Source organism: Vespa velutina, chromosome 2 (genome assembly GCF_912470025.1).
Source record: "Vespa velutina chromosome 2, iVesVel2.1, whole genome shotgun sequence".
NCBI classification, from domain to species: Eukaryota; Metazoa; Arthropoda; class Insecta; order Hymenoptera; family Vespidae; genus Vespa; species Vespa velutina.
Window position 1 is genome coordinate 10,679,955 of NC_062189.1, and position 27,044 is coordinate 10,706,998.

A 27,044-nucleotide genomic window follows, 5' to 3' on the forward strand; every position below is an offset into this window, starting at 1 on the left:
TTCTTTGGATAGACGTTTCTTGTTTTTCTACGTAGTAGAAAAGAGGAAAAGCGTGTTAATCGACGCTAACGACCAAGACGTTATCGTCATCGTCGTTATCATTGTCATCGTCATCGTCATCGTCATCGTCATCGTCATCGTCGTATGAATAGTTCGTATCGTGCCGCCCTCGTCCCACAATGATAACACAACACACAAATCTCTTTTTTCCTATTATAGAGCTCGAAGAGAAACACAGAGCCTTTGCTTCTACGTCTTTTGCCCTCTGTACAACTCCCTTTTCTTTCTACTTCTATTACTCCACCCTCAGTATTCCTTCTCACCGTCAAGCATTCGACGATTTTAATTGGACGATCTTAACGTGCTCACATTAGCCTCGACTGATGTGACGCATCACCTACATACGTACGCTCGTGTGAATGCACGCGTTCCGACCTTCTCGCGTTATGTTACGTCTATGTATATGTATATGTATCTGTATGTGTGTATGTGTATATATATATATATATATATATATATATATATATATATATAAAATCGACTGCTGTTAGGAGTTCAGGCTTACACGATGTTGTTACATCGTAAACATACTTACATTACTTACGAACATTGTTATGTAAATATATGTGTGTGTGTATATATATATATACATATATTCAGCCCGATTATGTAAGCTCTTTCTCTCTCTAACTTGTCTCCTTCAAATATCCCAAGAGAAAGATCGTCGAAGAATACGATTAGTATATTCACGGCATTTACAAATCTTATCTACGAAAAATGGAGAAACGTATGTAAAAAGAGGACCTTGAGCATGCTACTGGTAAATCCTTTATGACTTACATGATTACCAAGGAATATCATTTTTCGAAGAAAAACGTTACTTTCTTCCTGAACTCGATGAAAAGAAAAAAGAGAGAGATTGACTGATGCTCGGTAAATTTCCAAGAGAAAACATGATCAACGAACATTGATAAAAATTAGAGATAAATTCGTAGGATGGAATTACACAAAGGGGAAAAAACTGACATTCAGAGAACTAACACGAAGAAACGAGATGAAAAATAAAGTTAGGTATACTGTTTCGTAGTATACCTAACTTAATCTTAACGCATTCCTAACCTCTAAATTTACACGAGTACATTCGGGATGCCTATCCCGAAAGGTTATGCAGAAGGATGAAAAATAATTGGAAAATGATCTACAAAAACGGATGACAATTTCTGATTTTGCTCTGTTTTGATCTTCCTTCGACAATGATGAAGAGAAAACGAAATATGTATATGTTTTCGTAAAACGAAAAGGAACATTTCAACAGATCGTTATTTTTCGGTGATTTTAATATTTTACTCCTTTTCTCTCTCTTTCTTTCTCGTTCTCTCTCTCTCTCTCTGTCTCTCTATTTTTTTTTTTTAGATTTTTCTCGTTTCTTCATCAGTAACGACACACAGAAACAATGGCCGGCAAGCGAGACACCTGCGTGCTGGTGATGATGTCGGCAGGTGAGAGAACGGGTAAAATGAGTAAGTGAGGAGGAGGAGGAAGGAGGAAGGGGAGGAAGAGGAGGAAGAGGATGACGATGACGACGATGACGACGATGACGACGATGACGACGACGACGACGACGACGACGACAAGAGGAGAAGGGAGGGAGGGAAAGAGAAAGGGAGGGCGCGCCGATGATAGATAAACAGAGTATACTACGCGCATACTCACGACGATATTACGAGGACGTAACACGACGTCGACACGCGCGACGCCGAATCAAATTCTATTGTAGCAGTAGTAGTAGCAGTAGCAGTGAAGTAGTAGTAATATTGGTAGTGTAATAGTAGTAGAGCAGTAATAGTAGCAATAGAAGTAGTAATAATACTAGTAGTGTAATAGTAGTAGAGCAATAATAGTAATAATGTAGTATTAATAATAATAACAATAATAATAACAATAGTAATATCACAAAACCGACAAATTATTGGGTGAAAAATTGAACATGAAAGTAGCTAATACAGATATGGAAGGTAAAATTCTGTAGTCGATTCGTTTTTTGGGCGATGTCGCGACTACTACTACACTACTAGACGAAGACGACGACAATGCCGACGACGAAGCAAGTCCAATGGATGTTGTACTCATTCACACATGAAACAGTTGAAACACTACTATTTTACAAACCATACACTACACTCTTGGCACATAACAGATCACGAAACACACGCAAGAGAGAGAAAGAGAGATACAGCACAGGTCCTTTCTTTTCTTCTTCCTTTTTTCCTCTCTGCGGAGCAAACGACTCCTTGCGGAACGCACGAAACGTACCTCTTGCGAATCTCCAACGACTCGCCTCCTTTCGTCGATGCACACGGCGAGACGTTGGGGACTCGCCTGGACGAATCCGCGACGAAATTAATTGCGAACGCACGGGATGTGGCGTGCAAACAAACGGACTGCTAAGAGTACCAGAGAGACGACAGCGTGAGGAGATGAGTGAGTGAGAGAGGAAACGGGAAGGTAGAAGACGAAGAGATAGATAGATAGATAGAATAAAAGAGACAGAGAGGGTGAGGAGTTGAAGGTGGAGGAGGAGGAAGAGGAGGAGGAAAGAAAGACGATTGCAATGACGACACAATCGCACCACGAAACACACACCAAGCAAGACTCGAGAGCACTGAGGGCTAGTACGCGATAGTAGCGCCACGAGGCGTCGCTCGTCCACGTTAACGACCACGGGACGATGTTCCGCCGGCGCGCATTGATGGGGAGAACTCTGGTGGGGGGAGCCACCGACTAATCTATCCTCTCTCCGTCATAACTCTGCTCTTTCGTTTCTTCAACGATTAGTGCTTTTCTTTCAAATTTAACGAAATGTCCCTCTATGATTCCTTGTCTCAGAATCGTTCTTACTTTTCTGATATACCTTTGATAAGAATTTTCAAATGATCGTATGATGATGATGTCGAGTTATTTACCAATAATGACATCTTCCGATGTCCATCTATTGTTTCAGAGTTTTAACGAATGGAGGATAGCACTATAAAGAACACAATGATCGATAGCTGTTGGATTGCTTTTTTCTACGATCGATGCTAAATACTTCATGCCTGAATTGCATTTAATACTTCAGGTATACTGTTTCTTTCACGATCTATGAATTCTCATTTCGCGCAAGGAAACAGATTAAAGAGCAGCATTGAAGCGCGAATGTTCGAATTGAAAGACGGTGCGTTATGGGGAATGACGTGGTGCATGTGGTATTTCCGAAGCGTCTAGACTCGCTAATTTAAACCGACTCTCGCGAATCTACACACAACGACGATGGTTCAACTCAGTCTAGCCCCTGTCACAACTAACGACTGAAATATGAGAAACATCGTCGTCCATGTGCAGTTTCATCCTTTCTTCCTATAGTAAGTAATATTACTTTTCTTTTTTCTTGATGATCTTTTCCCCATCCTTAAAGTGTACTTTTCATCTTAAAGAGTTACGCGCTGCGGATTTAAGTCTCAATAGGCACGATATAAAGAGTCTCTCTCTCTCTCTCTCTCTCTCTCTCTCTTTCTTTCTCTCTCTCTTTTCTTACTGAGAGAGACTTTAATTACGTGTCTATGATTTAGTAGCGATCGGGTGACGCGCATGTCGTGTAATTAAAGAGAAATACGACGAGAGAGATGAGCCAGTGTTCTTTTTAACGACTACTTGAAATAAAACGCGTTTGTTGCTAAGTATCTGTCACATTTACATTGATATGCTTTTACAAATTTTCAAATATAGCTGTTCGATGACAAGAAATCACAAATTGCGAAACGTCGAGCCAAAATTTCCATAGAACGATGAGTGCTGTTTTCTCCAGAGAACTGAAGAAATTGTTTATAAAATATACAATATATATATATATATACACCAATGCTTCAAAAATATGCTTTTCCAGTAATGTGCTCACGCTAAAAAGTTTATGATAGAAGATAGATGATAGAAATGACTTCAAAATGATAAAATACAAGTACAATGGTGTGTTTGACATATTAAAAAACGTCCATAACAGAGCTATAAATATTTAAGAAAAATTAAAAGAAATATGTTTGGTATAGCTGTTTAGTCCTGGACGTTTGGATAATGTTAACACCAAACCCAGGGTGGAGCGATACATACCAATTTTCATTCTTCCTTCGTGTTGAACCGCACTTTCTTTTAAGACAGAAAATGCAGTGTGTTTAACGAAGGGTATGAATATATATCGGTTGACAACGAAAGAAGATAGATAATCACATTTTTAAGAATATATAAACGCTTGTATATAACAACAGAAAAGAAAAACTGTTGGAGATGATAGCGAGAAACACAAAGAAGTTAGAGGAGAAACACATACTAAAAACACCAGCAGCAGGCCAGAAGAAGAAGAGAGAGAGAGGAAAGGAATATAAACGAAGCGCCGCAAGAACGGTGGGGTCACCCATCCATTCCTTAAACGCTATGAATAGATGTTTAACTGAAATAAGCGAATTTATGATGAACGTGCACTTCGACCAAATAATAACTTTAAATTCCTATTATAAATAATTAATATCAGCATTGTATTATTTTTATGGTATATTTTTAAAATTAGTTAATAATTATTTATTAATCGACATTCAAAGAACGATAAGAATAATCGTAATACCAGTCATTGAATGTATGATCAAACTGGAGAGGTGTCTGTTTTAGAATCTTTTGTAATTGTAATACAATAATAAGATTAAATATGACTTCGGATGCATTTAGATACTTAAACAAATTAACCGAATGATTTAATTTCTTTTATTGTAAATATGAACATTTTCATTTTGTCTTTGCAGTTTGATCAAAATATTTAAATCTGACGATGATAGAAATTTATAGAAGTTTTGAAAAATTATTTACGATATTAGAAAATGAATAGGCAGACATTAATAAGTCTTTTACTGCACATTATTGTCTTAATGGAGAATGTAATATTCATAATATAATATTCATAACTTTTCTTCTTTTTTCTTCTCTTTTGTTATACCTCTTCATTATAAAAGGAATAGCAATCTTAACCCTAACATTGAGCAATTGGTTTAACCCATTTGATGTTTATCCCATTGTCTGATTTTTTTAGATCTTTCACTGAATCGTTACGACATTCTGTCTCAAAAACAGGACAGATTTTAATACAAATTTCCACAATCTCTACTATGACATACCTCACGTAAATCGATTAAGATCCATTCAATGAGAGCATTTTCGTCATAATTCCTAAACTTCATTTATCTCGTCTAAAAGAAAAATATTTTCCCTAGTAAAAATAAGGAGAGAATATGTACAAGTAGCGACAAAACGTGAAACGCTTTAATAACTTCGAAGTTTTTTCGAAGCTTGAAATCGTTGATATACATTTCAAAGTCTTGATAAATCTCGAGCCTTTCGTCAATTTCGTTATTCGAACCACAATAGTCTCACGTGCTGGGATCTAAAACATCATTTTCGAATTGTTTCGTAGTTTCGAACATGATTCCAAACTTACAACGCCTGAAAATCTTGATATGTCTCAAGTCTTTCTTCATTTTCGTTGTATTAGGGACAATGAATACTTTCGCTGAAAATGATATGTTTTAATATATTTTTTTTTGGCATTGATTAATATATCCTAGTATATATTCCAGTACTCGAATTACTCATTGTAACTCGAAATCTGGATTTGAATATTCGGATACGAGGACTTGATTCCAAATATTTCAGTATTTGGTTTCGTAACTTTTACCGAGGTGATTTTTTTTATGTATAAATTTCATAGTTTAAAGTGAAACATCTTAAAGTTAAAAACAAATAGCTGCAAATTTTTCAAATGGTCGTAGTAATTATTTAACGTTAAATATAATTACTATACTCTATACTCTGTATGTATCATATTACATTATATTGACTTTAAATACAATTTTGTTGTTGAATGAGTAATATAATTATTTTTTCCATTTTATTTTCTTCTTTTTTTCGTTCCCTGCATATCAACATTAGTGATTTGTATCACAAGTTATAAAAGCGAATAATGTAAACAAATGTATTTGTGTTAATTCGAATTTTCCAAATTTTCTTAAATATTTCATGTTGATAAAACAAAAGTAAACAAAAAGCTTGTAAGATATTGATTACTCGTCAGGCTTTCAAAACCTATCGAAACTTCGAAGACTTTGAAATATATAAATTGACGATTAAGTCTTTTAAAAGTATTAGCTTGGAATCAAGCTCAAACTTACAATATAGATTTGAAGCGATTCGAAATGAGTCCACTATTAGTAAAATAACAAAAGTGGTAAAGGATTCTAGACTTATCAAGACTTTCAATATTTTGCATGCTTTAAATCAAATTCGAAGTGATTCGAATTTATCACCAAAATAAGCGAAACAGATTCGAAACGATTCACAGTATTTTACATTCCATCTTTAAATACAAGAGAAGAGAAGGAATATGAACGAACGATTAAAGTCGTTTTAATGTGTATCTTTAAGATATAAGAACGTAAAGAAAGAGTGTAAGAACGACGCATTCTATGAAGGAGTAACAACGAAAATTTATGAACAGAATGTTAAAGAAAAAACATAAAAACAAAAACGTTAGAAGATACGATACAGAGCTTGCGCGAAATAAATCTTGTTGATTATTATGAAAGACGTCATTAATCTTTCGAGCTCAGCAGCCGATGTATATTTCCTTCCTTCATGTGTCAGTCATAAACGAGAGACACAAGCTTATCCGTTCGCTTGATATATAATAAAAGCATATTGTTTTATACGTTATTGCAAAGATACAAAGTTAATCACGATAAACGTTGATAAAGAGTCTACGTTTTTGATATTTACTCGTATTAATAAGAACGTTAAACTTATCGATTATCGATAAAATAATAAATATTTCTTTTGTTTTTCTTAAATATTATAATTTATAAATAATTCTCGAGCAGGTAACCATGATCGCTTCTTCGTCGTGTACGCAATCATCCCTTCGATTTAACATGTAAGAAAGGCTCGAGATAAAAATAATAAAATATTGACTTCGTCATCGGCTATGAGTTTATCAGTGACGTTGATGAATACAGCGAACGATGATTTGAAAAAGAGAAAGATAAAAAAATACAAAATAAACGGAAAAAGAGAAAAAGGAGGATCAAGAAAAACGAGAAACGCAGCTGTTACATTTGGATCACATTTGATAATTATGTTCATCTTTACCGACAACAACGAATCTTACGTTCTTTATTTCTTTTTTTTTTGTTTATGAAATCGTTTTATAAACTTGGCGATGTTATCCGTGTCTCATAACAATTTTTTGATCAACATCAATATACAACGTACATAAATATTTTCTCGTTCGATTTGAAACCGTCATTTCAAGAAAGTCTTGTGAGATTTATGCGACTTAGACTACTTTGCATCTTATTGTGATGCCTAACTCAACTCAATCCCTCAAGATCAAGTACTGAATTTGGAGTATCATTTAAAAAACACAATTAAAGATCATTGATTTATAAAAAGCAGAGGTTTCATTTCGACTAAGTATAGAGTTTGCCTTTATTATAATTGTAATGTGTTCGCCTTCAACGTAGCAATACGTTTTATATTGACTTGTCCAGAAAATTCGTGTCGCTTTTGTCCTTACGCCACCTACCAAAAATCGGCACGAACTTTCCGTACAACCCAATACATTGTAAGCGGCACAGTTTCTATTTTAGTTAATTTCTATTTTAGTTAACCATCGTTAAGAACAAAATCTCTCTCTCTCTCTCTCTCTCTCTCTCTCTCTCTCTCTCTCTCTCTCTTCCTATCTATGCTCTTATTGAAATTTTATTTTTTATTTAACTCGCGAGTACTATTCTCTATTTCGTTGAATAAAAAAATGTAATATTCTTATTTTTTATTTTTATAAAACATTATAGAAATTTGATCAAAATATTTCAACGAGAAACATTTGTTATGTAAGTTTTATAAAAGAATAAGAAAGGATAAAAATTTGTTATATGAGTTTTACAAAAGAATACCTAGTATATTTACAATTTTACTGGTCATTCTGCAGAAGTAAATAATTGAATAAAAATTCAAAGGAAGATAGTCGCGAAATGTGTAAAAGAAGGAAAAGAAAAAAGGAAGAAAGGAAGGAAAAGACCAAGCGGTATCTCTCGATAAGAAAAGCATGAGTTCTTTCGATGGTCTCGGGACTCGCCAGTATTTTATTCAATATCATCGCCACTTTTCTATGTCAATATACCGTTGTGCATTGCTACTGAGTGTGCTATGTAGTTTCTCTCTTCGTCTCGTTATATCGTCGAATCAACGAAACTTGCCGCTGAAAAACGTGCCTTCCTTTCTATGTGAATGTATGTAAGTATATTATATATGTGCATACACACGCGTGTAGAAACTGCCAGCTTCATCGCCGTCTTACATTCTTCAAGACGTGCTTCAATTTGCTGATAGGACACAGAGAAAGGGCGTGGAGTTTTCTCACTGAGAACGAACAACGAAGAAGCACGGAGTAGACAAAGAAGACTATCTGTGACTTGGAGGACAGACGACACGTATTAAAGTGTTTTTTAAAAGTTATGATTATTATTTCATGGCTATATTCTTGCACGATATACTAAGCCAAAAAATTCTAAAATATGAAGAACAACTACATACAAATATCTTCTTGTGTATGTGTACTTTATTCATTTAGTATTTACTACTTTAAATATGTTTCCTTTAATCGTTTTAAATATATAAAACTTTTATCACGTAATTCAACGATCCACATTTATCTGTAATATAACAAATAAACGTGGGTTAAACGTACAAAAAGGAAAAGTGAGAATTATGTTGAAAAATATTCACATACGGAACGATGATAGAATAAAGATCGAGGATGTTGCAAGAGAATGACAAAAAACGAAGAAAAGTATAAGATAGTCGTGTATATTTCTCTTTGAAAGCATCGCATAGAGACTCTGATATCACGTCTTAGAGTCTTCTTATTACATACGTAACCACCACCAATATTTCGCATCGTATCACACTCCACGGAAAATCGTTCCTCTTCTTTTTCCACCTAGCACTCCGCCAGCCACGATTTCATCATCACTCAAACTACTTCTCGTTTATATCTCTCTGCAGCACCAACGCTTTTTCCAGATGCAATGTAGGCATCAATTTGAAAAAAGAGACGGAGAGAGAGAAAATCATTGGGATAGAGTTGTTACATCTGTTTATATTTAAATCCTGACATGAAATATACTAATTGTAAGACGATGATTTTTTTCTATATATATATATATATATGTATATACACGATCCATTTTGAATTATCAATGTAAAAAAATCTTTTTTAGAATTACACAAACTAAGTTTTTCTATCTTAAAAACAAAACGAAAAAAATGTTTACTTTAAATGAGAAAAATAAAGTTTAAATGTACTAAAGAAAAACATAAGGAGAAGAAAAAAAAGAAAGAAAAGAGAAAGAGAGAGAGAGAGAGAGGGGGGGGAGAGAAAGAGAGAGAGAGAATAAAAATAATTCACTTCTTATACCTTGTTCAAAGATAATCTTTGAGATTTCGACCGAAGCACCTATAATGCTCGAGGCTCGACGATACAAATACTTAAACTCTTTAGCTTTATTATGCAGATGCAAGTATCTTGTCATCCGTTAAAAGCTCTTAATTCTCTCTCTTCTTTCTCCCTACCCTCTTCCCCTTTCTCTGCTTATATTACCGCATGAAAGTTTTTTCAAACAAAATTTTTTTAAAGAAGTCGAGTTTCCAAACTTTGGAAAGCTCTTCCTGCTCGTTCACTTTTCTCTCCTTTTCACGGGCGAACGCGTTAACTAAACTACGAGTTAGCACGGATATCTTGACAAAAGATTGCCTGTCATCGAGGTGACATTTAAAAAAATCGATCATTTGTAATCTGTAACTTTAACAAGCGGCAAAGGCATGGAAAGAGAAAAAAAAGAAAATTATACAAAGGAACTTACCGTCTTTCAGAAGACCAAATCGCCAGAGACTCATCCTTAAATCGAGGTAGATATTTTGAAGTAAACGATGCACACTCTCCGCGCATCACCAGTTCATTTAACTTTTTATTTTATCTCTTTTATTCTTCTTTTTTTTCAATGTTTTTCTTTTTTTTATAAAAAAAGAACTTTGTTGAAAATTCGACGACAAAGGTATATCATGTAATTTAGTTGTTCTAATGAAAGTTTTCGAATGAATCTTCAAGTGATCATCAGTAAAAAAAAATTCGTCCTTGTAATTTCTTCTTCTTCCAATTACGCCGAATTCGTGCAAGCTCGTGGTGAGAAAACGAAAGCCACGTTGGGACACTTGGTTTAATTGATGCCCATTTCGAAAGATCCGATTTCCTTCGAATCGACTTGCTCACTATTCTCCATTTGACCAAGTTCATATTTAACCTATCCCTAAGAGACCTCGCACTCTCGTCACATCTTTCAATGTACACTGAATCACCGACTCACTGAGATTATACTTATATACCGAACGAAAGAAAAAAAAAAAAAAAGAAAAATTTATCGACTCGCTGATTTTCTCTCTTTCTTTCCTCGTTTCTTCATTCCTTTGGGAATCTTGCTCTCGAAACTTCGTCTATGGAAGCTCTGATCAAACTTTCTTCAACGATATATTCTATTCGCTTGATCTCCACAAATCTATATAACTATAACGATATAACGAATTTTCTCAAAGGGATTACTTTTCCCAACTGAATTCATGTTTATGTTCTCGTCGGAAGAGTTGAATAGAAGTTACTAGCACGTATATTCCTATTCTCAAGAATCCAGCAATGATGAAACACTATTCATCGTTCATGGTTAATATATAGATCGTACATGAAAGGCACATCTTTCTCGACTCGAGAAAGAGAAAGAAATAGAAAACGCCCGAAGTTGGGTGGGTCTATATTTTTTATGTCAGTAATTACTATGAGTTAAGCATAATTTCTCCTTCGAGTCTTTTCCTTTCGTCCTACGTATCCAAACAAAAATAAGAAAACAAAAGTCCAGAAATCAAATATCAGATAATGACATTTACATTCGATAGCTTCTTACAAGGTCTCTTTCTATACATTTTCTTCACTGGATTGCGGATTTGTACTTGTACTGTTGCTAACAATATCACTATTCTTCTAAGCTTGATATTTCACTTAATTAATATCAATTTCACAAATTACTATCTAGGCACTAAAAACGTGGAAAACAATTACAAATTTGATAGTCTTTTCTTGTTATTTTCACAGCTGATGATTAAGTATCGTAGAGAAAGAAAGAGAGAGACAGGAAGAGAGGAGGAGGGGGAGTGAGAGACGTACGCAAAGAGAGTAAGAAAGAGAAAGAAAGAGGAAGAGATTGCCTTCGTGAACGGCGTTCTCCGTTATACTGAAGCCGACCTACTCGTAGTGTTTACATCGAAGAGAACTGTGTCGACATTACCACGCCTTGCTGGGCTTCCGTCGATCCAGCTATACCAACACGTTAATGCGGTCCACGAGCAGTACTTAAGCCCGGTGAACTGTCCCTTTCATGACGACGAGAATGGCTCGGCTCGGCTCTGTGACTAACCGACCAGCAGATGATTGGATTGTGTATCCCGCACCGTGTTATTCCCCTACAATCTATGGACGAATATCGCACTATGCGATCCGTTCTTAGCCACCACTCAGCATCTCTTTATTACCCCGCGGTGATATAATCTCATCGAATAAGTCCTTCGATACGAAAATAGCTACTTGATTGATCCGTTCGTCTTTATTTATTCTTAAAGTCAAAACGAACATTTCTTTCAATTTTATTTATTTTTATTCGTCTTTGATATCAAGAGTGGAAGAAGTTATCAATTTTAGTCTTATTTATGGAATCTGTCAATATGACGGATTTCAGATTTTATGTTTAAAGTTAGAGATCGTAAATATTATCTTTTAACAATTTGTGTTAACTTGGATTGATTTAATGATGTGAACTGTTGTTATAACGAAAACTAATCGTATTTTAAATTAATCGTCAATATAACAGGTTTCAGTAAAATTAGATATACAATAATGTCCGATAAAATAATATCGATTTAGTTGTATAAATATTCTTTTGCAAGACGATTTGAATTTGATTCGATAAAATAATTGTTTATTTTGTTATTTGTTCTAAAATGGTATTAATATTTCTTTTATTAATACATATTTGTGACAAATTAATTAAATTAACCGAATTTTTCTAAGCGATTGGCAAAGTCTAAGAACTGAATTTCATCTTTGCTGACATTTCTTTATATCACCTATACACTTCGACGATATCTTTCATAAATATAATAAAATATATAAATCATAAATATAATAAATAATTTGAAAAAGGCAAGATTATTTATATTGATAGTACTGCTAAATATATAGACACTTGCTTTAAATATACAGACACTTGAAATCTTCGATAACTTTTAATTTAACTCTGAACAAAACAAATTTAACGTTTCTACAATACAAAATATCATTTAGACAAATCAAGTTGATCTTCAAATCTCTGAATAACTTTCCGTCACAAGAAAAAACTTAATATTTCTTTTGAATCGTGTAAATCTTATAAATAACAGTTTCACATAGAACAATTAATTTACGAATTATTCAAAGAGTGTATGTTACTTCGCAATTATATATATTTAACAAATAAGACGTTAATAGAAAGATATTAGTATTACCAATACAGTAATAGGTAGATGCAACACTTTTATATTAGTATTAATACTATATAGTTACTATATATAATAAGTAAAAAAATTTAATATACTATATCTATATAAAAATTAAATATACTATATATTTAATATACTATTATAATTTAATATACTATATAGTAGTATTGGTAGTAGTACTAATTATTACTATTAATTTTTAATGATATTTACTATAATTTAGAACAATTTACTATATAGTAATTACTAATAGTGATATACTACTTTCCTCACACTATATTACTAATATTATTAAGTACTAATATACTATATTTTATATACATATAATTTATATTAATAGTATTACTAGCACTAATATAGTAGCAACCTTGCAACGAAGCAAAATGTTAATATAGAAAAGACATCAAAGACATTCATAAAATACCAATAAAGCAATGAATAATCAGTAATAAAGATAGAACGTATCAATCGATTAGAAGTTTTGAGACGGAAGATTCGACATTTTCTAAAAATATAATTCATCGAGTTCTCCTTACCAACATATGTATTGCAGTGTATTATATATGTTCTTGCAGTGTATTGCATAATTTGAAAAACTCGAGAACAGAAATAAATTTCGAAAAGTTATTACACGGCTAATTATAAAGTCGAAGTACTCGTACGCATGAAGATATCTTCCTACGTATATACATACAAAATGAAGCTATCGGTGGTTTATTGTATATATGCTGAAAGTTTTAGTAAAGCTTATTACGACACAGCGCTCGTTAATTTCTACTCATATCAGCGGAGAATCTTGACTTTCGTGCGAGCTTTTCAAAAAGAAGTCTTGATTAGCCATGATCAGCAGTTACGACCATTATACGATCATTATACTCGTTCCTTCCTCGAATCCTATTTGCAGAAAATCTCAATCGAGAAGAAAAGGAGAAAAGAATTACTTGAAAAAGACTCAGCTAGACAGATCGAGTACTTCGAATTGATTCCAAAAAAACTGATAGTGAAGCTTCAAAAAAAGTCTGAACTGATTCGATGAATCAAGACGAGCCAATGAGAGAAGGTTTTACGTCGAAGATATTATCGATGTTGGCTCTGAACGATAATTCAAGAAGGTAGCATTAAAAAAAGCATCGTAGGCACAATGCATTATTAGACATAAGATACGAGGACAGTTTCTAGCGAAGAATCACCTTTCAACTACGATGAAGAACCAAATTTCTTATTCGAGATATATCTGACATTAAGGATGAAGAGCCGCTGAAAATTTATATTCGGAGTTCAACCCTTTTCGTCACTCTCCCCTTCTTAATGATAATTTTAAATATAAGAGGAAGATCAAAATGCTGTAAACTTTGATATTTCCCAGATAAAATTGTAATACAAAGAACGCCATAAAAATTTGTGTAAATAAATCTTCTTAAAAAAATCGTTAAAAATTGTTGAGACGAAACAATCGATTTGGCATATCGTTTTTTTGCTAAAAAGATACGTCACGAGATCTTAACTATTCAAGAAGCATTTATTCATCCACTGGGCACATTACGTGACCGTTTTTCCATTTCATTAGTATGTAACGTACATACATACGTCTTCATTGCGCAGCGTACTGTTCTTCGATGATTCATTTCTTTGAAAATAGTGCATAAAATCAGTATTGAAAAGCTATTTAAAATCAAAGAAATTTTTATAGATTTAAGAGCTTTGAATTTTTCTGTAGATACAAAAAAATTAATGTTATATGAAATACGTCAAAAAATAAAAACGAAATGGTGTTTCTCTACAGTAATAATAAAAAATACGAAATAAGCTTTCTATAAATTTCTATAAAAAACGAGTCTTATTAAAATTGGCTAATCCTATGACAAGTTACATTTATTTAAACATCTATAAAATTCTTCATTATTTTTGTTTAAAAGTGACACCTTGCTGTGTTGAGTAAACAAAAAAATATAATTAGACAAATTTTTGGAATAGGTTTTCTATTACTGCACACCTAAAAAAAAGCAAGATCATACTGAAAAGAAAAAGAAAAAAAGAATGACTTTTCGAAAAAAAAAAAATACATTTATTTAAAGATCTATAGAATTCTATAAAAATATTTCACTAACTTTGTATAAACGTAACATCTTACTCAGTCTATGAAAAGATAAATGTACAAAGTTTTTGAATATTTTTTTTATTACTATGTAGATACACATAAAAGGAAGCAAGACTTCACAAAAAAAAAGAGAAGAGAGAAGAGAAACTTTTCAGAGCAAAAATATATTTATTTAAAGACCTATAAAAACATTTCACTACTTGTATATAAATGTAATGTGATAAAATCTCTTGCTCAGTGTATGAAAAATAAATGAATACATTGTTTGAATATTTTTCTTTATCACTATATACACATAGAGAAAATCAAGATCTTATCAAAATGTAAGAGAAGAAAGAAGAAAGACCTTCTGAAGAGCAAAGATACGCTTATTTAAGGATCTATAAAATTCTACAAAAAAATTTCATTAACATTTTATAAATGTAACATATTAAGGAAAAAATAAATAGATAAATTTATTGAATATATTTTTCTGTCACTATATATACATAAAAGGAAGCAAGGATTTTACGAAAAAGGAAAAAAGTAGAGAACTTGGAAGTGTTTGTCGATGGTAACCTAATAACGATAATCGATTAATCCAAGCATTGACTCTACTGACTATGCGAACAACTATGTATAAGCGACGCGGTTTCCCTTGTGTATAAAAAAGAGATAGAAAGAAAGGGGAAGAGAAAGAGAGAGGAAAAAATAGTAACGATGATATTGGATTTTCATTGAAAGCCAATGGAAAATGGGTATTTAGCGCGAAATATATCGAGAGCGTTATTGAATATCGCCTTTTAGCCTCTATACGCATGTTTTCTCTCTTTTTTATGTATATTTATATTTTTATATCCCTAGTTGTTATTCAATAATCGATGAGATTCTCCTCCTATTTCTTTTCTTTCTATCATCTTACGAAGAGAATCAATGTAGCGTAACATTAATAGAAGAGAATCTTTCATCTATTACTTAACGTTTCACATACGCACATGTGAATACATACAAATCAATTAGTTTGTTATGTATCGAAAATCCTATATCAACGATTTTTCGTTTTCATATTGGACATTTTCATTTTTCTGAAAGAAAGAGAGAATTTCTTTCCAATTATAAATTATTGCTCCTATAAACATAGGAGAATGATAAATAGGAAAATAAATAAATAATGACATGTTTCAAAACTAAATTAATAGTTAAAGCGATACAATAGAAGGAAACATAAATGGAAGAGTGAAGAAATGAAAAGAAACAAAAAGAAAATGATTTTCTTCCATTTACATTTCATTAACGAAAATCAGTCGACCTTCTAATTAAAATTCATACGATATTCCTGTTATTCGACATGGATTGAACACTTTGTAACTAGTTATAATATTGTATACGATGAACGAAGGTAATTTCCAATTAATAGCACTTTATATGTATATATGAATGTGTGCACGGAGCATGTTTATATATATATATATATATATATATACACACACACACACACGCGCGCGCGCGCGCGCGTTAGCAAACGTGCTTGAGTATTTTATATAATTTTATACGAACTCAGGCATACATTTTAACATATATACATGAGAGTAAGAAAAAAGAAAAGAAAATCGACCCATCCTTTTTCCATGACCTTATAATCTTTTCGTAAACGTAAAAATATACTTAAAGTATGAAATATTCAATTTGCTTAACAAACATTATATCAAGATATTCAAATGTTTTATCATCACATATATATATAGATGTATAATATTAACGTTAAATTAATTTGTATAAAAATATAAAAATAAAAATGATGTTCGTCTAACTTCGCTGTGTAAATGCAACGAGCAAAAAGGTACTAATTGGTCTTGAGAATTGTCCTCTGCATCTTCAGCTAATAAAAGAAGCCGATAATTCCTATATATTATCGAAAATCTCAATGACTATGTTGTTGATATAAAGTGACATCGTAGTTCTAATTCTAACTATCAAGATTCTTGAAACTTTGCATCCCTTTAAATGCACTGATGAAAATATATCTTTAAAGAAAACTGCAATAATAGCTAAGTTAATCAATATTATTCAAAGAACTGAGATATTATTGAAAATATTGCAAAAATAAATAAAAAATACTTCATAATTTTTCTCGTTATTATGAGAAGAAAAGAAAATAAAACTATTTTTCAAGAATATATCAAAAACAAATACTAATGTAATAATAATAAACGTATAAAGAAAAGATTGTGCAACATTTTATTATGAGAAGAATAGAAAATAAAACTATTTTTCAAAAATATATCAAAAACAAATACTAATATAATAATAATAAACGTATAAACAAGAGATTGTGCAACATTTTATTTTCAAATTCGCTTTAGCTATGCATATTTATCGCTTCTTGGTGCGTAACCAATCGCTGTATATAAAGTCCGTTTACCATACTCATTAACGAGATCGCTCGGCATCCCGTCATATTTCCGAAAAGTCAAGTTAACAAGCATTCGTTATAAGGCCAACGAAATATTCCATATACTGTGTCGTCGATGATGAATATATAAGCCATTGTATGATGGATATATAAGTAGTAGAGATGCAATCTACCGATGCAAAAGTACTTGACAAGTGTGTGATGAGTTATATATGTCCGTGAGGACAAAAAAATAAGATAAAAAAAATGCAATTTTGAGATATAATGAAGACGTTTCCCATTTGTATTTTTGTTATTTTTGTCGTAATCATTCGCGCTATATATGGAGGTAATTATTATTGTTATTATTACTATTATTATTGTTGTTATTATTGGTATTGTTTCATATAACAAATTTATTATATCAGTAAACGTTTAGAGATAAAAATGAACATGATTTTGAGTGTGAATTGTTTTCTTGCAAGGCGATCGAGAAAATAGATATTATTATCCGTTATTTTGGTTTGGAAGAACCGACTATCGCGATTATAATCGTTATCGTAACGTCAGATGGTCGCTCGAGAACTTAAAACGAAGGTCAACTACTACATCTTACGCCGAGATTGGGTGAGTCATTGATATTTTGATAAGATTGAAAAACAAAGATATATATGATTGATCCGTCAATAATTTGAATTGTACACTTTCAGAAGTGCATGGGGCCGTTGAAGACAGGACAAAAGACAGTCGTAAACAAACTTTGTTGTGAAATTAATAGAAAACCAAAAAGAAAGGAGAAAAAGAAGGGTTCACGTGAACAAATAACATCATGAAAATTTGTTCATTCATTTTGAAGCGAGGAAACATTTAATGAAATCATTATTTGGAACTCAAAAAAAAAGTTCTCATCTCTCGATAAGACGACATCTAACTCGAAGCTCCTCATGAATATTTAATGTCTATGGAGAACAAAGGGCAAGTGAATGAGAGAGAGATGAGTTTTTGTTTTTTTTTCGAGAATCATAAAAGATCGTTTTAGAGCGTGACACCAAGGATGCATTAACGACCTAGTGATTTTCTTTATAGAGCTCTTTGTACGATATCTTCTTCATCGATCATGAACAAATGAAAAAAAAAGATCAAGAAAGAGAAATATGTAAATCGTGATCGATTTTTCGCATTATCGGCTTTAAAAGTTACTAAGAGATTGTTCTTCTAATTTTCTGATATTCATGTTGATAGATTAGAGTATTGTAGAGATATAATATAGAGATATAAATTTTCATAATATCCTTACGAAAAATTTCATATTTTACATCATATTTTAAACAGCGAAAGAATTTAAAAATACGAAAATCAATGTTATATTCTTTATTCGGAAGTCGAATTGCTTTAGCTTGATTAAGAAGAAAAGACGAAAATCGATATTAATATTCCTTACGAAAGTAAAATCGTTTCAGAAGAAACTCACCGTGAGAATAAATGGGGAATTCTCCATCGCTGTGACTATGAGTTAGCATCCCAGCCGAGTAGAATTGCCAGAGTGCTCTCTTCCTGCTTTCTTCAGAGGTACCTGCTAAGACCTCGTCGTCATCGGCGAGGCCCAGCAGGCTCACTAGTCCCGAAAGAGACAGATTGAAATGGACGATTCAAATTTTAAAAAAACCTTGAAATTAGATTTCCTTCTTCACGTTGTTATTTTGTCGTTAGTAAATCCACGATGAATACTTGAAACACTTTCGTTCGCAAAAGGAACTTCTAACACATTTAATAAGCAACCTTTGCATTATGATAAAACAAATGATATTAAAATAATCTCCACGATCGTTATCTTCACTATTGTCATTGTCGTGAGATAACCAAAGGCGAACTGCGAAGATGGCAGGTTTAAGATCGATAATTTTGCACTTTAATTATCTCGATTTGTGATCGACTTCACTTTGCACAGTTTCACGGTAACTTTCGATTCTCTTTCTTTTTATCTCAAGTTTATTCTCTTATTGTTTCAAAATGCTCAGTTCAATTTTCATATCTATTTTAACAAAAGAACGACAATCACAGATTCATTTGGACAATGAATGAGTATATATTATGTTGTGCGAACAGCAAAATTCTCACGTGTGTAATGCGATTTTAAGGGAAAGCAATGAATGATTCAAATACCGGAGGAATATCCTTACGCTTTACCGGAAGTTACTAGATACCTCTCATAGGATCTCGATCAATCTAACCTTAATAATAATGTACTTCTCGACCGCTCAAGTTTAATATTCGATATTCCTGCTCGTAAATAAAAAATAAACTGAATTTCCATGAAGAATACTTTGATTTTTGAGTCTTTTTCTGTGTGTGTGTCTCTCTCTCTTTTTTCTCTTCTGCCAATAATATTATAAAATAAAATAAACAATGTAATCCTTTACATCGATAAAAATGATTCGGCGTATTACACCATCCGTGGTTTTGAATTAAGAAACCGAGCGATCAAAGTAAGCGCCGATCACAATTTTGCTCCCATTATACGTATGAATTTCTACAATGATGTTGAATGTCGAAACCGTTCTCTCAGTGAGTTGATCGATCGCTTATCTCTCGAAAGTTGGAAGGGTCCAAGCGAGAAATTGAACCGCGCCTTTGTTGGCGGAGGGCCACCCTCTTCTCGAGATAAATCGAAAGCGCAACGCTAATAACGATCTCCAAACCTTTCCACTAAGGCTCGACTCTGTCCTTTTTACAATTACATTTTAATTCATTCGCCTATTGTATTTCTTATGTGGCCAGATCGATTCCCTCTTTCTCTTTCCCCCTCTCTTTTTTTCTATTTATATCAATTTTTCTCCTATGTTTTCATTTTATTATCTGACAATATAACAAATAAACAAAGTAAGAGAAAGAAAGAGAGAGGGAGAGAAAGAAAGAGAGGATGAAGTACTTTAAATACTCGTATTAAAATATAATTTTATTGAGCATTAAAGAAAAATATTGTGTTTACGAACTGGCGAGACTAACTGTTCGATATACATGCATCTAATTTGGTTTTCTTTGTAGGCTTCGTATTCTCTCTCTCTCTCTCTCTCTTTCTCTCTCTCTCTCTCTCTCTCTCTCTCTCTATATATATATATATATATATATATATATATATATATATATGTATATATATAGATATATAATACGTATAAATATATATAAAAATTCTTTTCATGAATTAATCGAAAGAACAAAAAAATTCGGAGAAAGAAGTTTGAGAGATGAAAGCAAAATCACAAGTTTTATTTCTTTTTTCTTTTTTTTTTTGTTATTTTTTTTTTACCAAACAATTCTTACATTCTCATCTCTCATCGATCGATTGTTATCCAGACGTTCGACAGAAACGTTGCGAAACGAGCGATCGGAACTGACACATCGAATAGCGTTGAGTCGCGTGTCACTGAATGTGATACAATTTTCTTGTGACAAAGAATAACATTCACATACACAAATACACAGAGAGATGAACGTATCCACCACAGAAAGAGAGACACGTTGTATAACTCAAGACGATATAAACGAGACTTCGATGATCACAAAAATCGAACTCACATTGCTCGACTTTCTTTCGGACGTTATCTTTTTTCTATTTTTTTTTTTTCGATCGAATAAGGAGATGAAAAATAAAATCATAAGGAGAAAGAGATTTGTGTATATATGTATATACGTGTATATATTTATATGAATGTATTATGAAATGTGCGTCCTAGATGGAATACGAGCGGGAAGGACTATCGTCCAGGACGGGTTCGATGCGCGCACTGGGGATGAAACCTGTACCGAGTGAGAATATCGAGGCTGCGAGGGTGGAAGAGAGACGTAAAGAGAAAGCGTTCTATGCGGAAGGAAGATGGAAAAAGCGACGTCCAAACAGCGCAAGCTTAAGCTCCATCGGCCTCGAAATATGCGCGTATCGTGGCCCCGGACCACGCGTGTCCACCCTCTCTCTCTCTCTCTCTCTTTCTCTCTCTCTCTCTCTCTCTCTCTCTCTCTATATATATATATATATATATATATATATATATATATAAAATTGGTGTATATATATATATATATATATATACACACCAATTTTATCGTTAAAGTATATGCACTTTTAAATCAAAACTTTTTATAAGAAAGAAAAAAAACTAAAGATAAAAATAAAATATTGAACGAAATAATTCTATTAGAAAAAGGTATGTAAGATTTGTTTCTGTTCTTTTTAATTAGACCACGCGGATCTAATTTCTTGTTAACCTTCGATGAGTTTGACCTAAGTCGACTATCGTACTGTTTCCATTTCATTTTTTCGTCTTCCTTTTTGACGAACTTTTAATAAGAATCATTTGAAGAATATATTTTAAAAAATGCATTCATAATTTTGATTTCTTTCGAAAATTTCTTCGAGATGTAAATATATTTACATACATATACATTTTTCTAAAGAAGCTTTTCAATGCCTTTTTAGTGTATTTTCGACATGCTCGTAGTACATTCGGACAAAGGTCAATGGCACTACAATATTTTTTTTGCTCTTGTGACGACTCTTAATGCACCTGTCAGCATCATTTTCGACGAACTTGCACACTGGCGAGAGAGAGAGAGAGAGAGAGAGAGAGAGAGAGAGAGAGAGATCCTTAAGCTTTTTTTCTATTCATCCTTGAAATTTTTATATCTCGTACGTTAATGAGACACGTTTTATGTATCCGGCTAATGTTTCTTTTTTTTTCTTCAAGTTTTGAATTACGTAGCAGATCCGTTCGTACACGTCGTTGAATTTCATTGGTATTCTATTGGAATGCGGATAAACCTGCTAGGAATAAAAAGCTATGAACCTGCTGATTCATACTTCTCGATTTCAACCTAGACGGACCACTCTAAAGACTTACATATTATCTCAACGTGTATGTACATATATATCAATAGCATTCTTGAAATATATTAAATATACAGATAATATTTCTAACAGCAGATCTTTCTAATCTATACTTTTCATGAATTTTATATTTATTATTTCTTTATATTTTGTATTGTATTAAATTTACTGTATACACACACACACACACACACACAAAATATATAAATGAGGAAATATCGTTTATTCCAATTAATTATTAATTTAACTTTTAGACTTCAATCTGTTATACCATCGGTCGTACTGAATCTATCATAGATTCGAATTACAAAAGACTCCGTAGAAAATACAGAATACGACCGAGTAGATCACTTACCGGTATCGCCGTTAATTTGCGAACTGGTACGTTCCTTCTCCGTGTTGTCGCTTGCTGCCACGGTCTTTGTACTCTCGTCCTCTACAACGAAAGTATGCTCATTAATAGATCAAATAACGATTACATTTTATAGCATACCTGTCGATTATTATAGCACAAAGAAAAATATAGGATTCATGTGATCCTTGTTAGTTTTATTTTTTCGATTATTAATTACTACACGATTGCCAATAAACATATTCGGTGAATGACACCAATGAAATATGTATATATCTTTTTTTATGTATATATATGTTCATTATGTATGGGAAAATATGTTTGCTTCTCTTTATTAATTACTTATTATCACCGATAGAATGCTTGTAATCTACAGTTTACATTATATGATAAATCACAATTTATGTAATTCGTATTATTCAAAAATTATTCAATGTTTGCATTATACATAGTATTTAAAAATGCATTATCTACAAGGACAATTACACCATACACATAGTAGATAATTATTTAATACTCTTCCTTTAAAAAATAGATAAATGTGTATACAAATATATGCACATGTATATTTCATTTAAAATATAATTCAACTAACGACCAAATCTAGATCCAAATCTATATCTAAAAAGATTACCAAAATCTAAATGAGATTGTCTAGACGAACCATGTAATCTTAAAAAATCTGATAGTAATGGAATGTGATAATTTCCAATGTTTGAAGGTATATCTACTCTTGGATGTATCCAAGATGGATGGTATCGGTCTATTTCTGGTTTGCAACTACTGCAACTACTGTAACTACTGCAACTAATATTATGGTGACGTTTTCTATTGTGTTCTATGTATCTCATACGATAACAACTTATCCAACTTCTATCCGATTTTACTTGCTTTTCTGCAAAGTCTCTTCGCAACAATGCTTGCCATAAGAGTGGTTCCTTACATAATACGTTAAAATGCCGAGAACACTGTGAAACTTGCATTAATGTGGAAGCTTCTAACATCCCCAGAATTTTTAATTTCAATTCTGTAGGTAAACCCTGAAAGCTAGGATTGATAAGGCCAGCTTCCGTTAAAATATCTGCTCGTACTCGCATGACCAATGCATCTTTGAACCTAATGGATTGAAAAAATATTGTGCATTTAATAGAAGTTTACTTTAGTATTAAAAATACAATAAATATTGAGATACCTGTGTGATATTTCCTTAAGATTCATATAACGACTAGCAAAATTGTTTGAAAAAGGATTCACATATTTTAAACTTTGTATAGCAATACTATAAACATTCTTTTCTCCTGTGGTCGAAAAGAAATTAACAATCAATCTATCTCCAGAAGATATAGCAACTAATTTGCATATCACATGAGGTAGATATTTCAATACAAGCTTGATCTCATAAATATCTTTCATAGTTTTCCATTGTTTTGGTGATGTATATATGAGCTTTTCATTTTTGCTATAACGTACACATTAATTTGTTATTACGTATATATATATATATATATATATACATTCATAAGCATGTATATAATAATATATAAATGATTTATATTCACCGTATATATATATATGATGTTATATATATATATATAACTCGTATGAATGATGCATATATATATATATATATATATATATATATATATATAACATTATCACCGATATTCTCTTATAGTCTGTTTTAAAAAATCACTTCGCTAAGAAGCGAAATAGAAAGATCGAAAGAACGAAGTGATGTCGAAATAAAATCGATTAAAATGAAGTATTGATTAGACCGATCGATTTCTGTTACTAACCTATGACGATTCAATGTCTTCTGTGTTTTTATTGTATATATATATATATATATAATACAAAGTATATCTTACAAATGGAATAAATACTTAAGAGAAAATGGTCTTTCATACCTAAAAGAAGCTTCCGACATAGGTAATACGTAAAAACCAGACTCCGATAAAAGAACTATAAACAAAGCGATCATATACTCATGATGAATCGTAGTTTCGTCCAATTTCTTTAGATAATTCTCTAATGTAGATGTCAACTTAGTAGATGTACTATCTTCGACTAAAGATGATTCAGACATACTCTTTACTTTAGATTGAACTTCTAACCTTCAAATTTGATCACGCATCAAAACACATCTTAAACCAACGATTTATCTTTCACTAACGAAGGGGCAATGTGTGTAACATTGTATGTGAGGTGGCGACCTCTACTTAACGCAACAATATAAACAGAGAATTATAGACATTTTATATTTCATAAAATAACAAATACAAATATTTAAAAAAAACACTTCATATATAATTTATTTAAACTATTTCTTATAATTTAATAAAGAAACGAATTTTATAAAGAAACTGGATTATTGTCGGTCGGTAAAGACGATCCAATTATCATTTTTTTTTTGAGTGTAAACTGTTGAATTATTATTCTTTCTTCGAATTGTAAACTGTTTAAAATACCTTTCAATGCTCTCCGTACATAAAACATAATGGATGTGAAAAAATTTGTCAGAATATCTAACTTTATCATTTGATAAGTTATCATCTTCACTTTCCTTATCTAATACTTTCCATTAACTTTATCCTTATCGTGCGTCGTAAGAGCGAATATTCGCGTGTCCTACAGAAAGTAGATGATGTTATCCGACAATCACGATCGATTTAGTAGATCTTATCGTTCAAACATCACTATCGATATTCTCTTAAAAAATCATTTCGCTAAGAAACAAAATAAAAAAATCGAAAGAACGAAAGGATGTCGAAATAAAATCGATTAAAATGAAGTATTGATTGGACCGATTGATTTTCGTTACGAATTTATGACGATTCAATATCTCCTGCGTTAAAAAAAAAAAAAAAAAAGAAAAGGAAAAAAAAACAAAATACGAGAAAGTATAATTTTCTTAGAAGATCTATACGATCGAGAATCGTACATATACTTCGATAAAAACTTTTAGAATAAATACATATATATGCAAAATCGACAACGAAATATTATCCACCATCGTCGCCATGCTATGTGCTATGGACAAACCGTTTCCCAATCTCCCGTCCACTTGACCGGCAGCAATCTTTCTCTTTGGCAGTGATGTAAGCCTGAGAAACATTATCTGGGCTTTTTCTCGTCACGATACGGATGATTTTCATGATTGCGGAAGATTCCTCAACTTACTCAAAATATTTATTTATTGAAAAACGTTTCAACGATTTTCCCGCTCGAATCATCACCGTGAATATATCCCGCGGAAGATACTCGTCTTTGAAAATCGAATTCCTTCGTTCGATACTTTGATTATAAACATTTTTTTATGAAAATATAGTTTAAATTTTACAACGAAGAAATCTTCTATAATTATCAAATATTTATAAACAAATAATAACTATGTTTGGTCATGAAAAAATTGATGATAAAATGAAAGGAACAATATGACATATCCGAAGTCTGCGTTTATTTAATAATTGAAATAGTGCGATAACCGACATCGTGTGTCTTTGTTGTATTATTTATTTAAGATATTTCTCTAATTCGTATCGATAACAAAGAAAGTTTATATTTAATAAGCATGTAACTCCCAGTACCTTATACCATACATAATAATTACTTTAACGAACATATTCGAAAAAGTAATCATTTTATAGGAATTTCTCATAATAAATGTACGGCTTATTTTTAAATAAAAGAATTTCAATAAAATAAAAGAATTTATTTGGATCGAGGTAACGTAAATCCTTGTTACGTACCTGTCCGGCATGCAAGAGCGCTCCGTGCCACTTGTTGCATGGCCGCGCTCGACACTTCGGTTTGAATAAACTCCTTGAGAAGTACGGAACATAGAAAATATTCTAGGTTGGTTTTACTCACCAGGAGTGGTGCGTCCTATCGTTTCCTCTTCCTCGCTCGTATCCGGTAGTCTTGCTTGTCCGTGAGACACGACACTAGTCACTATACTTGGCACCCCAGAGTCGTACGATTCGGCCATTTTCAGGTTAATTCGCGTTAATCCGCACGATGGCCACTTACCTCGTCGCATTCGAATCCGAAACCTCTTTTTCGAAACTTCCACGCACGCTTGGTGACTCCTCGCTGTGTATTTCTCTCGTCAGATGGCATTACAAGTCGTAGAAATGTAGTGCTGACACCTCGCTGAGATTACGGAAGATCATTGTTGTTATCGATTCATGTATTGCGTTTCTAAACAATTACGAATTAAGAATTAAATTAGAGATGATAAACAAACAAATTTCGATATGTACCATCATACAATATAAATACTTTTTCGATATTAATTTATGATTTATAAAATTAAAAAAAAAGTAGAAAGTTGTTTAAGCATACAAAAAGTTGCATTGTATTATATAAATGAAAGAATGATAGATATGAAGCATCTAATTATAGATTTAATGTCGCACCTTATATCAATAAAATGCATTGCCAAGTGTTTTTCTTTCTTCTTACTTTTATCTCTCTGAAATATTTCAAGATAAATGGGAGGTTTATGAGAACAGGATAGCAATTTTCATATTAAGGCAATTATCTTCTTTTTACGTAATCGATCTTTCTGTTTTAGTTTCAAGATTAATCGATGAAGTTTGAAATGATTTTTTATCTTTATTATACAGGCACA

The 27,044-nt window shown here is 32.2% G+C and overlaps 1 protein-coding gene and 2 long non-coding RNA genes across 5 annotated transcripts; 2 read left to right on the forward strand and 1 right to left on the reverse strand.

Annotated features, from left to right (window-relative positions):
- The first annotated feature begins 21 nt into the window (after positions 1–21).
- LOC124957996 lies at positions 22–5,926 on the forward strand. The gene is made up of 3 exons (XR_007103814.1): positions 22–1,329; positions 1,414–3,401; positions 3,766–5,926. It is a non-coding gene; the product is annotated as an uncharacterized LOC124957996 (long non-coding RNA).
- A 4,061-nt stretch (positions 5,927–9,987) lies between these two features.
- LOC124957992 (F-box only protein 7) lies at positions 9,988–24,608 on the reverse strand. Of its 3 annotated transcripts, XR_007103810.1 has the most exons (5): positions 24,319–24,607; positions 23,604–23,870; positions 23,303–23,527; positions 18,649–22,495; positions 9,988–11,786 (listed from the first exon to the last, which is right to left on the reverse strand). XR_007103810.1 is itself a non-coding variant. In XM_047515646.1 (4 exons), the coding sequence occupies exons 1-4, from the start codon at positions 24,495–24,497 to the stop codon at positions 22,426–22,428; spliced, it is 651 nt and encodes a 216-aa protein (XP_047371602.1). In that variant the 5' UTR covers positions 24,498–24,608; the 3' UTR covers positions 22,276–22,425. The 3 variants fall into 3 exon arrangements, 2 of the variants coding, with proteins under 2 accessions (XP_047371602.1, XP_047371601.1); XM_047515646.1 differs by lacking the exon at positions 9,988–11,786 and having other exon boundaries at positions 22,276–22,495; positions 23,393–23,527; positions 24,319–24,608; XM_047515645.1 differs by lacking the exon at positions 9,988–11,786 and having other exon boundaries at positions 22,410–23,527; positions 24,319–24,608.
- Positions 17,305–19,494, forward strand: LOC124957994. Its single transcript, XR_007103811.1, has 3 exons — positions 17,305–17,526; positions 17,663–17,804; positions 17,888–19,494. It is a non-coding gene; the product is annotated as an uncharacterized LOC124957994 (long non-coding RNA).
- Positions 24,609–27,044: the final 2,436 nt, after the last annotated feature.